At 32.0% G+C, this 18,505-nt stretch overlaps 1 protein-coding gene across 2 annotated transcripts in view; it reads right to left on the bottom strand.

The window, feature by feature from the left end:
* Positions 1-18,505, bottom strand: part of IQGAP2 (IQ motif containing GTPase activating protein 2) — a 137,183-nt gene that overhangs the window by 44,083 nt on the left and 74,595 nt on the right. The window contains exons 3-15 of one of the 2 annotated variants that reach the window (XM_026717854.2): positions 18,171-18,327; positions 16,452-16,529; positions 14,793-14,869; positions 10,294-10,361; positions 9,814-9,927; positions 8,307-8,485; positions 6,983-7,070; positions 6,363-6,526; positions 5,870-5,957; positions 4,306-4,469; positions 2,958-3,118; positions 2,634-2,758; positions 1,465-1,628 (exon numbers count right to left, since the gene is read on the bottom strand). In XM_026717854.2, the coding sequence (XP_026573639.1) occupies positions 1,465-1,628; positions 2,634-2,758; positions 2,958-3,118; positions 4,306-4,469; positions 5,870-5,957; positions 6,363-6,526; positions 6,983-7,070; positions 8,307-8,485; positions 9,814-9,927; positions 10,294-10,361; positions 14,793-14,869; positions 16,452-16,529; positions 18,171-18,327 (1,627 nt within the window). The remainder of the gene's footprint in view (positions 1-1,464; positions 1,629-2,633; positions 2,759-2,957; positions 3,119-4,305; positions 4,470-5,869; positions 5,958-6,362; positions 6,527-6,982; positions 7,071-8,306; positions 8,486-9,813; positions 9,928-10,293; positions 10,362-14,792; positions 14,870-16,451; positions 16,530-18,170; positions 18,328-18,505) is intronic. The other variant, XM_026717844.2, reaches the window with a different exon arrangement.

The following is an 18,505-nucleotide window of genomic DNA, read 5'->3' as shown; positions in this document are numbered from 1 at the left end:
AATCATCAACTTGTTGACCAACTTAATATTTAATCCTTTTAAAAAAAATCAACAAGGTAGTAATGAAAACAAACACACACACACACACACGCACACTTCCTTTACTGGTTACACAAACATTTGGAAGGTGAAGACTTTAAGAGCCTTTCATGTTCTGAGTCCCAGTGGAAGGCCTTTGTGTATCACAGGGGGTTAGACTAGAAGACCTCAAAGGTCCCTTGTTATTCTGTTAATCCAGCTGCACCAAGTCCTGAAGGATGTAGATCCAAAAATTCTTTGAGAAGTGGTAGGTTCCATGGAGCCATGCCACAAGGAAATCAGTCTTCTAAATTATTTGTACAGCCTTAGTTGTTCCTGGTTTATGGGCATTTCCCAAATTGCATTGCTAAACTGGAAGACTGCATGTACTGCTTGACATAATAGCAGCTAGACAATATGGCAAACATTATAAACCAGAGTTGTGCACAAAAGAGCGGGATGTGCTTTCAAATATTTTGAATATGCCTGAAAATATTAGCTGAAATTTTGTAGATGCAAATTGTCTCAAAGGTGCTTTTTAAAAAGGCAACCGGACTATGTTTTTTCCCCTTGAGGAAGAAAAAGATGTTTTATCAAGAAATTTCATCAGTTCTGGCTGGATGTTGGAGTGGGGATGAGGAAATGGAAGAATTAGTTCTGACTGATCTATCTGTTATGCAACAACTATGATCTGGATGACTGACTATTGTGCATGTAACATACTATTTACTAAATTTAAATATAAATGAAATAAAAATTAGGTTTTGCTCTGGTCCCACAGTAACACACCCCTGTAGTAAGGAGATAAAAAATTAACAGTGATTCTACTTTTGCATTATAGGACTGCAGGATAGGACAGCTGCATTTCATAAGTGTGCAAGATAGGACAGCTAAACAGCCACATTTCATAAGTTGTGCAACAGTTTTCATGCTTTCACAATATTATGTGATTATTTTCTCATTATGTAGATAGGCATGGGTATAAAGCAGAGTTAAGTTTTGTGTAAGATTATAAACTGCCCAATCGCAACCTTAACCTAAGCATTTTTCTGTTATAGAATGTAAGATCTACAAAGATGCAAGGAATTTGTTAGTAACTCCCAAATCCATTGTACAGATTTTTAAAAAGCCAATTCTAAGAATTTATATAAAATTGTGTTACTGGTATAACAGTATTTAAACAGAGCTTCAAATTCATTACTGAGAAGACAACTGGATCTCTGAAAATGTCAAACTGAGGACAATTCATAATTCCCTAGAACCCCAAAACTCCACAGAATATGCAGAAACAAAATATTTTGTCTACATTTTGAGAGAGAGGGGTTTTAGGGGATTTACATGTTCCAGAAATGCCATCAGCATATTGTAATAAATAATTACAATGCATATATATAGGAATTACAAAAACTTTGACAAAATGGGAAAAAAGTATTAAATTTTTTCTACCTGACATTTGCATGTTTTTGCATCATTCAAAACTGCTTGATAATGCCAGGCATTTGCTTCTTTTATATTCTGTAATTTTGCTGTGGGAAACAGCAGTGTTTCTATTGTTCTTATTGGATCTCCTCCATCAATAGCCTCATTAATAAAACCCACTGCCAAAATTTCTATTAAAAAAAAGTATATCGTTAATATACTATTAAAGAAATGTAACTGTAGTTATGTATCAATATTCAAAGTGGTTTAAACTAATAATTTCAAATTATTATTCAACTTTTAATTATTATATTTTTAAAATACACACAAAAATATTTTTATTTAAGAATGATTGGTTGAAGGAAGTATATCAAAATTACTTAGTAGTCTTAGGCAATTTTAATTGGACAGCAATATGGGAATATAAATATGAGTTAAATATAACTGCCATAGAGGAAGCAATCTGAAACCCAATTTTTCTAATTCTCCAAATATCTGCAGAACACCTGTAAATTATCTGTTTGATTCTAACAACAAAAGCTAGATTAACACTTGCATGACTGCCTTCAATATAGTAACTTCATGCTATTTTTGGAACAAAGATGCTCAAGGCTTATTGTTTTTACAGATATGTAAAGATCTGTTGAAATCTATTTGAAGCATAGGAAGTCTACCATTAATGCAACAGTTTGCCACTATAATTGAATTCTCTCCAAAGTGTTTTTTAAACGGTTTTGGTGGTGGAAGTGGAAATGATCTTTCCTATATTCAATAAATAAAGGGAGGGGTTTTTTTCAGGCAACACACACAAAACATTTAACATGTAGTTTCTGGTTGATCAGAATAGAATAGAATAACAGAGTTGGAAGGGACCTTGGAGGTCTTCTAGTCCAACCCCCTGCCTAGGCAGGAAACCCTACACCACTTCAGACAAATGGTTATCCACCATCTTTTTAAAAACTTCCAGTGTTGGAGCATTCACAACTTCTGGAGGCAAGTTCTTCCACTGATTAATTGTTCTAACTGTCAGGAAATTTCTCCTTAGTTCTAAGTTGCTTTTCTGCTTGATTAGCTTCCACTTTTTGTTATGTTTGCAACCTCACAATCCTGATTTTTTTAAACAAATTAATGCTATTTAACATGTATTTTATTATTGAAATGTAGGAACAAAGAGTTAAATGGACCAGAATACTTACTATCATTTTCTTCTTGAATTTGTGTATTAACCATGTCAATACAGTTCTGGATGTCATTCCAGCTTAAATATTGTTGTCCTTGAGACAAAGCCTCTAATTTAATAGACAGCAAGGTGTCAGCATAACTATGAAGAAACAATTAAAAATTTGTTTGTACTGTAATCTAGAGTTAGATTAGCTAAAAGATTATCATAGTTTAATGAACAATTCCATATAGTAAGGCACCATTAAATTATAGAATTTGTATAATTATATAATTTTTCTTAAAATATTAGTGATAAATACCATAAGTCACAGAAATACACCTGTAATTAATGTTTTTACCGTTGCAAGTTCTCTTCCTCCACATTGTTAAAGCCAATGGATGGATTGCTGATGTGTACTTTTATTGCATCTATGTTCTTACTTTCCAAAGCCTGATTTAACAGCACGACAGCTGAGAGCATTTCAACAGCAATAGACAGTTCATCATGAGCTAAGTATTTCTGTAGAAATATATTCAGATCAGCAAGAAAAATAAAGCTTTCAATACGTAAAAAATGAGTTATGGTTTAACCCTGAAAAAGCCAATGCCAATATTAAAAGTACATACATCTAAAATACATCAATTAAGCCAACTGCATTTTTACAAAATAATGTGTAAGCTTTCGAATTTCATCTAGAAATGTGAACACTTACATATCATTTTACAAACATCTTAATTAACCTAAGGTATTGCCTCAAGAGTCATTTGAGAATTATTTTCATTCACAGTACACAGTAGATGACAAGTTTTGCTTACTCAAAATTAATATTCCTTAAAAAATTAAGCCCAACCGTTATTATTTATTTGAAAATAATTATTAACTTGCATATTTCTCTGAATTACATATATATTTTAATGTTATTTAATTTTTTATTTTATTAATATGAGAATGAAAAGGTAAATGCTTTTATAGGCATTTTACTCTCTTTCTTTGTTTCTTTCCATGCTGCCTTTTCTTCATCACTCCATATCATCATTTTTTATCCTTTTTTCTTTTTTCCTTTTCTGTTCTAATTTTGACAGGAAAATCAGGAAAATCGATCCTGTTGCAAGAATCACTTCTTGCCTCTCAGCTACAACAGCTAAATTATGTCAAATACAGAACTGCTGATCCACTGATAAATAAACTCAAGGAGCAAATTCTGAAGTAGAAAAAGGCCTGACAAAGTCTCTGCAACAAGAAACCTTTTTTAGCTGAAAACATTGGTAACCAACTATTAACAGCAAAGAAAGGATTTCTTGTGGTGGGTCAGGATGACCAAGGACTAAACTATCAGGATGCTAAGTCCATCCTAAACTGAAGAAAAAATTGGTATATTAAAACTAGCAGCAAAATCAGCCAGCAAGTTTTGACCAAAATTTGGGAACTAAAGCCTAGTACAAAAACAGAATTATTAAATTAGAATTACATATGACTTTAGAAACAAACCTACACATTTTAAAAGTCTGGTATTTTTTCTTATCTATCTTATCTACTTCTATAACACTGAACACTCATTTGTGCAAACTCACTGACAACCAAGAATTAATAAAAGTATTTGCAGAAAGTGCATGTTTAAAAGTCATAGAAGAAATTACAGATATTTTAGTATATCTATTTTTCAATTAGTTAGCTTTAGGGACAAATTCAGATAGCTTCCCTCTTACCATAGCATTCTGTTGCTGAAGATTGAAGAGTTCAGTCTGATAGACCGAGGCAGCAGAAGGATAAACTTCAGGTAACTGGGCTTCAGGTTTCATTAAAGCAGCAATTGTCATGTTTGAGTCACAGTTACGAATTGCAATGTTAATATTGTCAACTGCAATAAGTTCTAGTGTCAAAAAATAGAAATATCCAAAAACCCAATTAATCCTGTTCCAAGGCATACTAGTGTACAGATTGTATATCTGGTATTTCTAATGATATAAAAGAAGAAAACTGTTAAAAGTCTTCTTTTGAAGCTAATTATGCCATAGAAGTCTGCTAAAAACTACCAAAAGGGAGGGGGGAATTTAAAAAATATTGTAAATGAAAGGTGCTTATAACAATGCAAGCTTATACTTTATACATGACAATTTAGATAGGTTTTTATAAAATAATTTTATTAAAATAATTTTATTTCCTTGACCTTTTGTTATTTTAAATGTAAGAAGTCTAATCTAATGAGTGTTTTTAAATTTAAGAAAATCAAAGATTAAGGAAATAAGAAAGCCAATTCAATAATAATTTGTATGCAAGGGCTGAATTACTATAAAAGGCAGAAAATTGTTTTATCTTCAAAATAAAATAGCAGTCTTTAAAAATCTATGCTTCACATATCATATTAAAATCAGCAAACACAACTAATTTTCTAATAGGTTCACAGATATGAAATAGATGCTGAAGTAAATGGGAAATTATATCAGACAGGAGCCCCTGCACATGTGCTTTGACTACTCAAAATATATAAGGCCCGACTAGATAACCCATTACATGTAAAATAATTACCTGCTTAGACTGAAGAACAACACTTTAAAAAACTAAGTTTCCTTCATAGAACTAATGTTTTCATTTAGTGTTTAAAATAATGGAACAAAATATAGATAGGCCAATAAAAACTCTACCTCTAAAGAAATTATGATCAATAAGTTAACCTGATGCATATATAACAACCAAAAATGATTATATTCATGAATTCAATTCAAAACTTATGGAGAATAAATTGCTTTTAAGTTAAATCAAAGAAAGCATGAAATGAAAAGTGAGCTCAAATCAACATCTAGAAGGAAAGCTCTAATATCTCAAGAAGCAAAGAGCAACTGACAGAAAGGCAACTGCAAATTTAGAACCCTCTTAAACATAGTGTTCAAAGGAAAAAGAATAAATTATACATGTTCACTTTTAAGTAATATATTATCGAAGCATGCCATACTTTCAAAGTTCTATTTTTGCAACACTAACTTAATAATACCAAGTAACTGAGATGGAGTAAGTAAATTCTATCTGTTATGCGGGAAAGTGTAATTAACCCAGTAATTGAACTGGATTAAGAACACAAACTTACAGGGGAGGGGAGATAAGCTATTGAACCAAATAATGAAAGCAATGTGACAACAAAGCAAAAATGATAAAAAGCACCATGGAACTAGCTTAGATAAAATATAACTGGACTCATATTTTATTGTTATAACTGCTGAATCTTAAAATTTACCATGAGGTGAAGTTATAAGTGAAAATTAACAAGTTACTCACTAAATTTGTGAAAGTCTGATTCCTCATTGGCAACACTAACTTCATTCTGTATCTCATTTTTGTCGAGGATAATTGGAACCCCTGCTATCTAACAGATTAGGGGGAAAACATTTCTTACTGTATTTTAATTAAAAGGCAAATAAGTAATCAATACTATAATATTCAAAACTACTACGTGGATACCAGTTTTAGGGACATCAATAATAAGCTGTTATAAAAAAATATGGTGCCCTTTCAAAAAGCAAATAGTCAGAAATATTTCTTAGAACAGACAATTTAAACATTTTTCAAATTAGATTTTTGTTTCTGTTTATATGCCACCTTAGAAAATATTATGTTTCCAAGTTAAATTAAGAGTAAATTATGCAATATTGTATATAAAGTATTTTGAAAGCCTCTCTTCTATTTGTAAGAAGGCCAAAGTATCAAGACTGAAATCACACTTTAAAGTTAAGCGATTTCGGTGTCACTCTAGCACGTTATAATCAGTTACCTGTGTTCTTTGCTCTTTAGTATCAAATAACCGTGCTAGGTACCAGGAGGAATTTTTCAGCAGAACTTCAAGCAGGCTCAGAGCTGGGTTGTTCAAGCCTGCCATTAGTGCCACTTCATCTTGCATGTCAATAGCCTCATTCACTTGGGCTAAAGCTATGTGAACTGAAAGGAAAACAATGCTTACAGAAAGCAAAATATTAAAATGTTTTTTTCTTTTAGCCCTTTGATACATGCAATTGTTTAAGAGCATGCAAGGAAACTTCAGAATAGACACTTCTTAAATCCAACACTAAAATGCAACATATAAGAGGGGTCAAAATTTACAGAACTTTGCAGCTGGTAGAAGAGGAGAGAAATATAGGTAAAGCAGACTAGAATAATAATGTTTCAATTGTTATTAAGAATGCAAAAGGGCAAAGTAGAATGTCCTTATCCAGGATTAGTAGTATACCAGCAAAGTATCTCCGAAAGATTGACACATTACTGATGAAATAATAATCTATGCTAATTTTAAATTTCAATGAACTGTGAGAAAATAACACACACTAGTACTTTCCACTAATATTAAGAGTGGATATGTCAGGAATCAATGTTTTCATAAGAGGGAAGAATACTCACGGTTGACCTTATTGATGTTTCCCTGGATTTCAGCTTGCGTAAGCAATTCTTCATATACATCTCTTTCCTCATCCAAAATTGAGTCACTCTAGAAGCAACAATTACCATTATAGAAAGAAGGATAGAGCTATTCCTGATTTTAAAAAGGAGGTTGCGCACACATATGGGAGGAAAACCCACATACAAAAGCATGTAACGCACAAAAGGTATCTTTGGACTGAATTTAGAAAGAAATAATTACCTCTCAACCATAAGTCATAATATTCCTGAGTCTTTTCACTATATCAAGTCACTTTATAAATAGAAAGGGAACATATATCTATAATTCAAAAAAGTAAATTTAAGGTAACTATATTTCCTGCATGAATAATTATTTTCTTTGCTACCCCTTCCCCATGGAGAATAATGCAATTATTGTAAAATCATAGTGATTAGTGATAAATTCAAAAATATTATATAATATTATATAATATATTCAGGTCTTTAAACTAATATTATCTTTGAAATATCATTTTAATGTTTAAAATTTTCTATACTGACCAAATTGGAATATAAATTGAACTGTCTATATTATATTTCTTAATCCACATTACACTTTTGGCACAGTAGAATTGGTAAGTGAGGCTCCCTTTTTTAATATTCTCTGAGGATTCCAAGTCTGGAAAAATAAAATTTGTTATTAATGTCATCTTTATAGGTGTCACGTCTACCTGGCAACCAGAACAAGAAATAGACCTTCCGTATTGTACTTTTATTTAGATTGGCTACAGTAATAAAATCTTACAAGCCTGATTTTGATTCCCCTCCTCCCTCTTTTATAGTCATGCAAAGAAGAAAGACATAAAACATCTAAGACATTTTGTAGCTCCCCTCCCCCTGTTTGCATTCAAGCTATGTGTTCCTAAGAGAAAAAAGGAACCAATCCAAATTACTGTAGCTGATGCTTTTCTCCTTCCAATCACTTTTTGAGGCCAGGCCATTATTTCTTCCCATCTCACCTCACCCCTTCCTAATTTTGGGAAATGCTGAATTAATTTGTATTTTTCATTTTGATTGGTTTTTAAAATTTATTTTTGTAGAGTCATTTTTCCTTATTTATTGATATATTAATATGTGATAAGATTGATCTTTTGGGTGATTGCGTGGCATACAAATAAAACAAACTTGTTTTATATGCAAATAATTATTTACTAGCATTGATAATTTTGACATTTTAAGTTTTTACAAGCTTGCATATTTAAGGCAGCCATAAATAAATTAAAACTGGTGTTCTGTGACAACTCACTTTCACATCATATAGTTAATAAATAATTTATTTATTCACCTTAAGTCTTGCATTCTCTTCTTTTTTCTTTTTTGCTCCAGAAAGTTCCTTCTGATATTCATGGGCAAAATTATCATCCACGTTTACTAACATGGCATTAGGATTCTGCAATGTTTTGATAGTCTGATCTGCATTTCCCTTCTCAATAGCTTCATTAATTGCAATAACTGCAGCATGCACTAAAAAAGAATAATAAACCAGAAGAATCATTCAACATTTTGAGGTGAAAACGTCAGTGAATTAAAATTTCCAGCTTTCCAGTTTTGCGGACCAGCGGGGGGGAGAGGAGAAGAGGGGATGGTTCTATGCGAGCCACTGGCACGCACTTGTGTAGCCCCATTTGTGGGAGCGGCAGACATGTGTGCCTGTTGCTTACACAAATGAAGCATGAGCACACGTGGTTGCCCACTGCTCATGCAAGTGGGGATGTGTGTGCATGCATGTTCTCCCGCTGCTTCTGTGGCCTGGGTTCCAAACAGCTCATGGCTCAGTAGTGGGCCACAGCACGGGGGTTGGGGACCTCTAACCTAAATAAAAATACTGCACCAGAATATCCAAGGTGTGGATATTTGAAACCCTTGTTCCTTTCCTATTTTCAGGCTACAAATATACATAGCTAAACCAATGAGAAGACTATCCCAAGAGATCACTGGAAAACAGATGAAGAGGTTATTATTTTTTCCCTTGGTAGCTACATTTTTAAGCTTAACTTTTTTTAATGTTATGTTATGGTTTTAGATACTTTTCTAATTTTTCATATGCTGCTTCTAACTCACAACGTGGATAGCAAACAAACACAGTTACAACAGTTCATTTAGTGATCAAAGTTACAACGGCACTGAAAAAAATGACTTATGACTGTTTTTCACACTTGTGACCATTGTAGCATCCCCATGTCATGTAATTTACATTCAGATACTTGATAACTAATTCACATTTATGTCAGTTGCAGTGTCCTGGAGTCATGTGATTGATCCCTTTTTGTGGCCTTCTAACAAGCAAAGTCAATGAGGAAACCAGATTCATTTAGCAATCATGTTACTAATATAACAACTGCAGCGATTTACTTAACAAATGTGGCAAGAAAAGTCATAAAATAGGGCAAAACTCACTTAACAACATAAATTTTGGGCTTAATTGTGGTCATAAATTGAGGACTACTTGTATTTTAAAATATGTAAATCTTTAAAATGTTCAAAACACACTAAAGTACGTAGTTGCAAAAACAAGTATTTCATGCCCTTGTTCTAGTTCAGGGGTGTCAAACTCATGTCGTCAAGGCGGTGTCACATGACATATCAGGACTTTTTCCCTCTTTGCTAAACTGGGCATAGTCATGGCCAGTGCGATGCATCCAGCCCATGGGCCAGGAGTTTGACAGTCCTGTTATAGTTACTATAGGTACTTGGTAAATTCAATTATCACTTCATATTTAAAGTTAAAGCAGCTTTCAGGAACATTAGGAAACAGGTTAGAATAGCATTTCCCAAAATTTTGGGGAACTTACATGCAGCTTCATCCACTGATAGCTCACTGGCCAAGATACCTCCAATTTTACTAAATGATGGCATCTGTATACCATATTTTTCCAGTTCCTTCCGCATATTACTTATTTCTTCCTCTAATTATTGGTGACAAGAGGAAGGAAAAAGAAAGAAAGAAAAAGGTTACAATACAAAAAAAAAACAACCCGTGCAGGTTACTAAGTGACAAAATCAAGCATAAATGAAACAAATGTTATTCCTCTAATTCATCTCCTTTTTCTATATGAGAACTAATGTAGCATAAATAACTGTAGCTTGTTACCCAGCATCTTTTTGTAAAATACAGCACATTTTTTACATAGCTACTTTACACCCACTTCAGCACAAAAACACAAAGAATGATGGAAGTGTAGAAGAAAACTATTAACCAAATAAGGAATTAATAGAAGCTTCAAAAAATAAATGTTTTCTCAATACCAAAAAGTTACAAAGATTAAAAGTACCTGTAAAGTCTACTTTTCCAAGCAAATCCTGGATTTGTGGAGCTATTCCTAGTTTAAACAAGTATAAACTGAGGGAGAGAAAGAAAAAGTAAATGAATTGTATAAATACAACAGGAGTGATTAATTAAAGTTGAGTATTGCCTGTTAGTGTTTATTTTACAATACACATGTTGATCTTTATACAATGCTGAAAGTTTTGTTAGAAATGGTTCCTTTCTTAAAATAATTACAACTATATTCCTTTCAAAACACTTTTAAATTGGATTTGCCAAACTTCTGTATCTCCTTTCTTTAAGGCAGTTCAAAATAATATATATAAAATATTGCCTCAACAGTTGAAGTACTCACATACATAAACCTTTGACTATCTACGTTTCAGTTCTTCAATGCTCTGGAGAATCTGAACTAAACTTAAAACTATTGAAATTCTTCCAAGAAATCCTATTTCATTTCAGGGTACTTGAAAATCTACATAATCACCATTCCAAAATGTTTATAGTGAAACCATCTGGACAACAGCTGAACAAATTCACATCTTTATTCATGTCTTCCTGCCATGTGAAGTTAACAACTGTTAAGGATTTGGGAAATTTATTAAGATTACACAAGGGACTATCAAAATTGCTATAAAAGAGTGGGTCAAAGCAGTTCAAAAGTGGCCAAGGTGTATTTTAGATATAAAAGGAAGATTTTGTTTTTATTTGGAGAAGCTCAACAGTTTAAAAGTTGAACCTGAATGAAAACAAGAGATGACAAACATGAAATTATATACCAACTGTAAGTAAATGAAATTATGGATTTGCCAAGCTGTTAGAACACAGGGAACAAACATGAAAACAGCTGTTTCTGGAAGCAGGAAATATTAGAAAAATTAGATTTCCAGTAATTTATAATTTTTAGAAGGAAGTTCAAAGAATAAATATTTAATATTTAATAGATAAGTTAAGTATAAACCTAAATTTGTCACATTCTAATTATCCAAACTATTTTCTACTTGCGATCTCAATTTTTAAAAGCAGCTTTGCATTACATTTAGAACCAATGACTTTTAATAAATTACCAGTGAATAATTCCATATCTTTCTAGTGTTCAGAAATTATTTTAATTGGCATAATTGAGTTCCTTAATTAGTCATTAATACATTCAATTTTGACATTTTAACAACTGCTATGATTATCATGGCATAGCATAATATTTAATAGCTAGAGAGAAAAGGAAAATTGGGGAGAGAAGTATTGTGGACCACTAGAGGGCAATGGAAATGTATTTTTATCAATAAGAAACATTCACCTTAGCACACTTTCAGAAATATTTTATTAATAAAATAAAATTATACTTATTTAATATATTCCTTTCTCATTTTAATAATAATTAATTGCTATTTCCAGCATTTGTAATTGTGTTGGGTATGTTAACAGTCACACACGACTAGTATGAACTGTCTTTTGAAATAATATTTTGAAGCCTTAGAAAGAATTCATATTAAAAAAGCTGTACGTCAACAACGTGGCACAAATATATATTTGAAATTATTCAGATTTTGAAGTTGTTTTTAACCATAAAATATATGCAGATAATTCAAGAACAAAGAACATTACTTATGCTTGGGTTTTATAATATTGTTATTGTTAGACATTGCGATGATGTAACTTGTTGCCTCTGATGTTCAAATCTCAATATAAAGTCATTCCTCAAAGAGTAGAATTATTCTGCATTCACAGATGCTTTACAGATGCTCTAGTTTAGTAAGATGCAGTGCTTCTATTCACACACACACACACACACATCATTTTAATGACAGTATAGCAGGGAGAAGGTGAGGATATATCTCACCAATGTATGTACCAGTCCTCCTTGAGGACTCTTGAGTTTTCTACCCTCATATTCTTGGCCACCTGAGTTCTAAAGTGTGTGAGTGCATCTATTTCCCTCAGAAGAAGTTCTATATTAACACGTGGTTATTCTGTGACATTCTTCTGGATGGTGCAGAATAGGATATCCCCTTACTCAGGAAAACGCTTGTCAATTAATGATTCCAGATTTCCCATTTAACTATTGTTACCAGATCCAGAATCTGGAATACAAAACACTGAAGTAATCAAGCAAATCCTAAAGTGTTGATTCTTCGGCTCAAGATATAGTATTGGTTTTGTGTTAGCAGTGGAACCACCACACATAGTTTTGTTGCTGTGTACTTTCTACAGCTAAACAATTCTGCAGCAGAAGGGTGGGGAGACAAAAGCACTTTTTCTGTGGAATTTCTATTGTGGGTGGCCATCTCTCAAAATCAAAATAACAAATGAATTGGAATCTTTTGAAATTCCAAATAGTCTTCATACCAGCTAAAATACAATTTTCAAAGAAGGTAATTTTCACATTGAAGTCAACAATGCATATGAATGTATAAGAGAAAAAACAAATCAATAAACAAATCACCAAAATATAGAACCCAAGACTAGCCTCCTTTAAAATTAAATATTTGTGTTTCCTAATAGAAGAGAATTAGAATGCAGCAAGACATTAAATTATTCCATCATTCATCTGATGGTTCAGACTGATATATTCTAAATTATATCCAATTAATAGGACACTGTCTTGGAGGAAAGGGTAGAGTTAAAACATATGGAAAAATATTTTTCCTTGAAATTATGATGTAATGGATGTGAGAAAGACATTGAAAAACAGGTAAAATAATGCCGCCTAAAGAACGGTCAGGTAACATAGGACACAGCATCAGCTGGGCAAAGAAAGATCAGAATGGACCTTCCCTAGGTTCTCAGGCCTATAAAGGAGAATGTCTGGTCTACCTGGGAAAGCTGACATGTGAAGATCTCCATATCTATGTTTTTATAAGTCTGGAAATCACTTAAGGCATCTTTAGAACTCTAAGAGATATAAATATCTGAAAGCCGCCCAGTATTCAACATTCTATAGAATTTGTGATCCTGGATTATGACATCACTAGGGTGGAATTTAGCACCATTTTGTTATGAACTAATTGTTTAATGCTAAAAATGCTTAATATTTAGAGTCCCACATGTTTACTTTGTCAAAAAAAAATTCAAATTTACAAACATGTTTAACAAGCTCAGCAACCAGGTTTGCATAGTTATATTAATGACATGATTTATCAAGAAAACAACCATACAAACTTAAAGTTCCAAACTTGAATGAGTGTCATGTTTCAGCAACTAAAAACCAATGAAATTTGGCCCAATAAGATAAATGACATGCCCATACAGTTTGTCTCACATCAATCTATGCTCAGTAATTTTCCTTCTCCCAGAATTATTCATATTGTTGTCAATCTAAAATTTTCTCTATTCTATTTAAAGATAGTAAAATGGTGACTTGACCCAAGAATCTTCTTTAAAATGCCAGAAAGAGATCTGTCTATACAAAATTATATCTGTCCATATAAATACTTAAGATTTATTGCTCGTCCATGCTCAGGTGGAAGCTTAAATAGGATTTAGATATCGAAACCAAAACACTGCATGCTGTCAGAGGAGAAATGCACTTCATTTTCACATGGGCATTGTGTTACATACTTGAAAATCAATAACATAAATAATCCATCACACTCAACTACAGCTTATTGAATACTTACTGACCAAAGTTTTGATAGCACTAGAAAAGGAGTTTTTATACCTCTTCCTCAAAGTTATGGCCTGTGCAGTCTTTCCACAACCACATGATTGCAATTTGGATGCTTGGCAACTGGTACACATTTATGCCAATTGCAGCATCCTCATGTGATCACTATTTGCAATCTTTGCAGATAGCTTATGAGAAACCAAAGTAGAGGGGAAGTCATTAGTAGTGTTCACGTGATGTCATGCTTAACAAAAAATAGTGATTTACTTAATGACCATTGCCAGAACTGACAAACTGACATTGTCAGTCAGGCATAATAATGTTGCCTACTGATTGGATTGCAGTCAATGAGCACTGTAGTTTCCTGAACAGTAATGCTTAAATGAATACTTGTCTCATACTAATTTGAGTATGAATGTAGAATATATATTTTTGCGCATAGTATTTACACAATGTTTTCTGAATCATAGTAAATTCTATAGAAACAACAGGATTCCATTCATGACATCCAAATTTTTAAGAAAATTCTCTGAGCATGCTGCTGAGCTTTATTGTGTTCACAATAGCGTAACCATGAAATAGGACATTAGTGAATAAGTAATTAAAGATCACAACAGCCAGTTTTACAGGTTTCCACAATTAAACACAGTTTAACTAAACACAAAAGAGGAGGGGAATTTGGATTCTTTTCATTCTCAAATTGATCCCATTTTTACTTTTTGAAATTAATATTATGAAGTAATACTATAGAATTGAATATGAATAGAACTTTATCCTTAACAGTTTAACTGAGTTAAACTGACTAATTTGGTTCATAACTATGAAGTAATTAGGTTTTGCTTCAAACTTTTTAAAAAGAGGAAATAAAAAAATATAAGAAATTTAGCACAGATCTGTTTTACCTTAATGCATGAATGCAATAGATCATCCGAGGTATGTTTTTCCTATCATAAACATCTGTGGTCTCTGGGTAGAAAATCTAAGGATGAAAAAAGCAAATTATCAAGCATCATTTCAGTTAACAAATATGTAATATTACTCAGATTTTACCTACTAATGTTGAAACAGAGGATCAATAGTACATTTTGACATAGGAAACAAATTCTTGCTCAGTGGAGGATTGGTGTAAAATGTATAATTTGACACTTTTTCAAATACACAACTACTCAGAAATAAAGTCCACTAAAATGGAGGATTAATCTCCAGATAAAACACTAGTCTGAATTTTCTATGCTCCAGCTTATTATATTTGTACTTTATGCTGTGTGTGATTATTCATATAATCTCCTATTGTATTACATTTTTATATTGTATTAGATATATTTGAATTTAATAATGTAAAGTATCTGCGCTATGGATAGCTGTCTTAAATGAAGTAATGATAAATCTGAATAACGTATCACTGTTAATTTCATTAATCATTGCACTCAAAGAAGTATCAGAAAATTCTACAGATAAATAGGACAGTAATAGATTCTGGGCCTAGATGAATAATTTCTGCCTACTTTTTCAAATCAAAATGCCATCTTCAACTCTTTCAAAAAAACCTGAAAGATACCGAATGTTAACAAGTCAACATACACTGACACTGGCTTTAGTTCTCACACTAAAATACAGACAGAATATTATATTCTTCTCTGTAGTAGAAGATGGAGATAGGTATGTACACTGGGCCATTGGATTAGCATTATATATCAACTTCTATCATATTACTTCTATCATGTATTCAACAAAATATGACTAAATATAATATATTTTATGTATTTTAATGATATTTCACTCTGTTTGAACAGTTCTGAAATAAAAATTGTTTCCTAGAACTTGCTTTGGAGGAATTCATGCATATAAGATTATAGTTATAGCATAGCTCAAAATATCATTTTGTCTTTGTTCTATTATTTCAGAATGTAAAATTGGCATAGATATTTTACAACATGTCCTAGCTAAATTAAAATGGCTAGCTTTTGTGGTACCTCATATAAAATTTGACTGCAAGCAATTGTACCAACAGTTAATGAGGAAATTAATCATGGGAGTCAGATATAGCTAAGAGTTTGTTCTAAGCCCAATTATAATTCTAAGTAGAATTTTAAGTCATGTAAGATAAATAGTAATCGCTTCATGTGCATTATCTTTTTTCAAAAAATGTCAATCTAGAGTACAACATTTGCTTTTGCAATTAGGCATAAGAGATGAACCTTTCTAGGGTTTTTTTCCAGGTTATAACAGTACTGGATAAAATAGGCAGTGATTTGTTAGTGCAACCATTTTAACTTTTTCACCAGGTCCTTCCTTCCTTTATGTTGGTTATTCAGTTTGTCGTTAGGGAAAAACTATAGTTAATTGGAATGAGAATGTTTCATGTGCAAAATGAGTTCAATCCTTAGCACATTTATGTACAGCTTCACAAGACTTCTAGCTATTACTATTAGTCTAGATTAGAAATGAATCAATAGTCTTATTTAACACAAAGCAAATTTGTATCCTATTTTAAATATACTTCCTTATTTTAACAAGTACTTTACCAGTGGCTACACAGTATTTAGTTTTCAAATGCTTACCTTTGGTAAGCCAATGGATTCCATTGCCCGTAACCACTGTACTGTATTATCAGTGTGTCGGAAATGTAAACCTGAACGCTAATGCAAAAAAGGAAAAAAGAGACAGAAACCAAAAGGTTTACTTATTTTTAAAGAAGCCACAAAAAAATTAAATGCCTAACTATGTCTTGTACATGAAATTTAATTTGCATTTTTTAACAATAGTTTTTATTTTAAGAAAGCTTAAAAATAGCTTAAAATGTAAAACTATTACTTGATAGGCTGTTTTGTCAACAAACTCAACTTTAGTTTAACCATATTTTTTAAAAGCAAAATCTGAATTAAGTAAATCAATACCAGTTCTAGAGAGGAATTCTTAAAAGAAATTATCCATGGCTTTATAATTTATGCAGATAATCCAGAGACACAGAGTAAACTATGCCACTCAACCAAGCTACCACATATTAGCAACTCAACCAAGCTACCACATATTGATTAGCTAACAATCTTACATTTTTTAAAATTAAAAATATTTTTATATTAATATGTGGGTGTGGGTGTGGGTGGGTGTACACATGCACATATAAAATTAAATTAAATTATTTTTAATTAAAAACTTTTTCCTTAAAAATTATCATAATCATTAGATAATAAAGATAACAAAAAATGAAGAAAAAAGAATGTCTACTGTTTCCAACCAGTAAAAATAAAACTTGGAGAAGAATAGTACAGAAATACTAGAAAAAATAAAAATATTGAATCAGTTCCACAAACCCATTATTTACATTTTCAAGGGCTTATACAAAAAAAATTCAAATACTTGGTTTTTCTCATTGTTCCTCTTGTCAGACTTCTGAAACAGCTTAATTCAACAATACTAAATTAGAAGTGGATGGATGTTTACTCATTTTCTGCATGATAACAGCTGCCTTAGCAAAAGAAACATGATCACCTTATCTAAGAGAAAGTGATGATCCACTAGCTGATGATAAAATATAAGATTAAGAAAATCTGCTATATGGAAATTAATATGAAAAATCATAATATTTTAAAATCTTTTCTGAGTGGAAGAGTAGTTTTCTATTACATTCTATAAAGGAAGCTTGCATGTAGTTTTAAAAGATGAGATTGCATGTATGTTTTTAATACATTCTATATTTCAACGTATTATATTTTCCTGCACTGGAGCATTAAGCATGCTTTTCTTAAGAATTTAAGGATGTTTCTAGAGGAACAAGGAACAAAAATATCAAAGTTAGCAGGGTTTTAATCCTGACAATTGCTTTTGGTGCCAAGACCTAATCCTGGGACATAACAAGCATTAGTTACTAGAAATTTTTCTATTTGGTACTCAAATCTTATAAAGGTAGTCCTCAATTTACAATCATATGTTATTGATAGTTTGAAGTTACAACAGCACTGAAAATAGTGACTTGCAACCAATCTTTGAACTTACAACTGTCATCAGTCATGTATCAAAATTTGGGCACTTAGCAACTGGCATGTATTTACAATGGTTGCAGCATTTCAGGATTATGTGATCTCTATTTGTATTTGCCCAGCCACAAAATCAATGGGGCAAAACAGATTGCTTAATGACTATATGATTCACATTGTAATGATTCACCTAACAACTCTGGCAAAAAAAGGTCATAAAATGGGGCATCACTCATTTAACAATGGAAATTTTGATCCCAACTGTGGTCATAAATCAAGGACTACCTGTATGTAAATATTTACCTTGTAACGAGTCTGTTCCACATCATAGATTTTCCTATCAGAGACCAGCTTTGGTGCAAAAAACTTAGCTAATTTGGCAAGGTAAACACCATTCCTTAAACCTTCTTCCAGTTCAGTGGTAGGTGGTAACTCTTCATCTAGGCAGACTTCCATCCACCTGTGAAAACAAATATCCCCATACAATAATTGCAGCTTTATTGTAACATAATGTTTTAGATTCTTTTTGTAATTCAACAAGTTAGCCATGATTCAGAGAAGAGCCTTTTAGCCTGTGACCTACTTCAAAATCATGGATGCAGTGTTCAGGATTTCTCCAAACAATTTTTAATAAACCA

Source organism: Pseudonaja textilis, chromosome 2, assembly GCF_049901715.1.
Source record: "Pseudonaja textilis isolate UNSWEBS1 chromosome 2, rPseTex1.2, whole genome shotgun sequence".
Lineage (NCBI taxonomy): Eukaryota > Metazoa > Chordata > Lepidosauria > Squamata > Elapidae > Pseudonaja > Pseudonaja textilis.
Note: the sequence above shows the minus strand (reverse complement) of the source record. Positions and strands in the feature narration are given on the sequence as shown.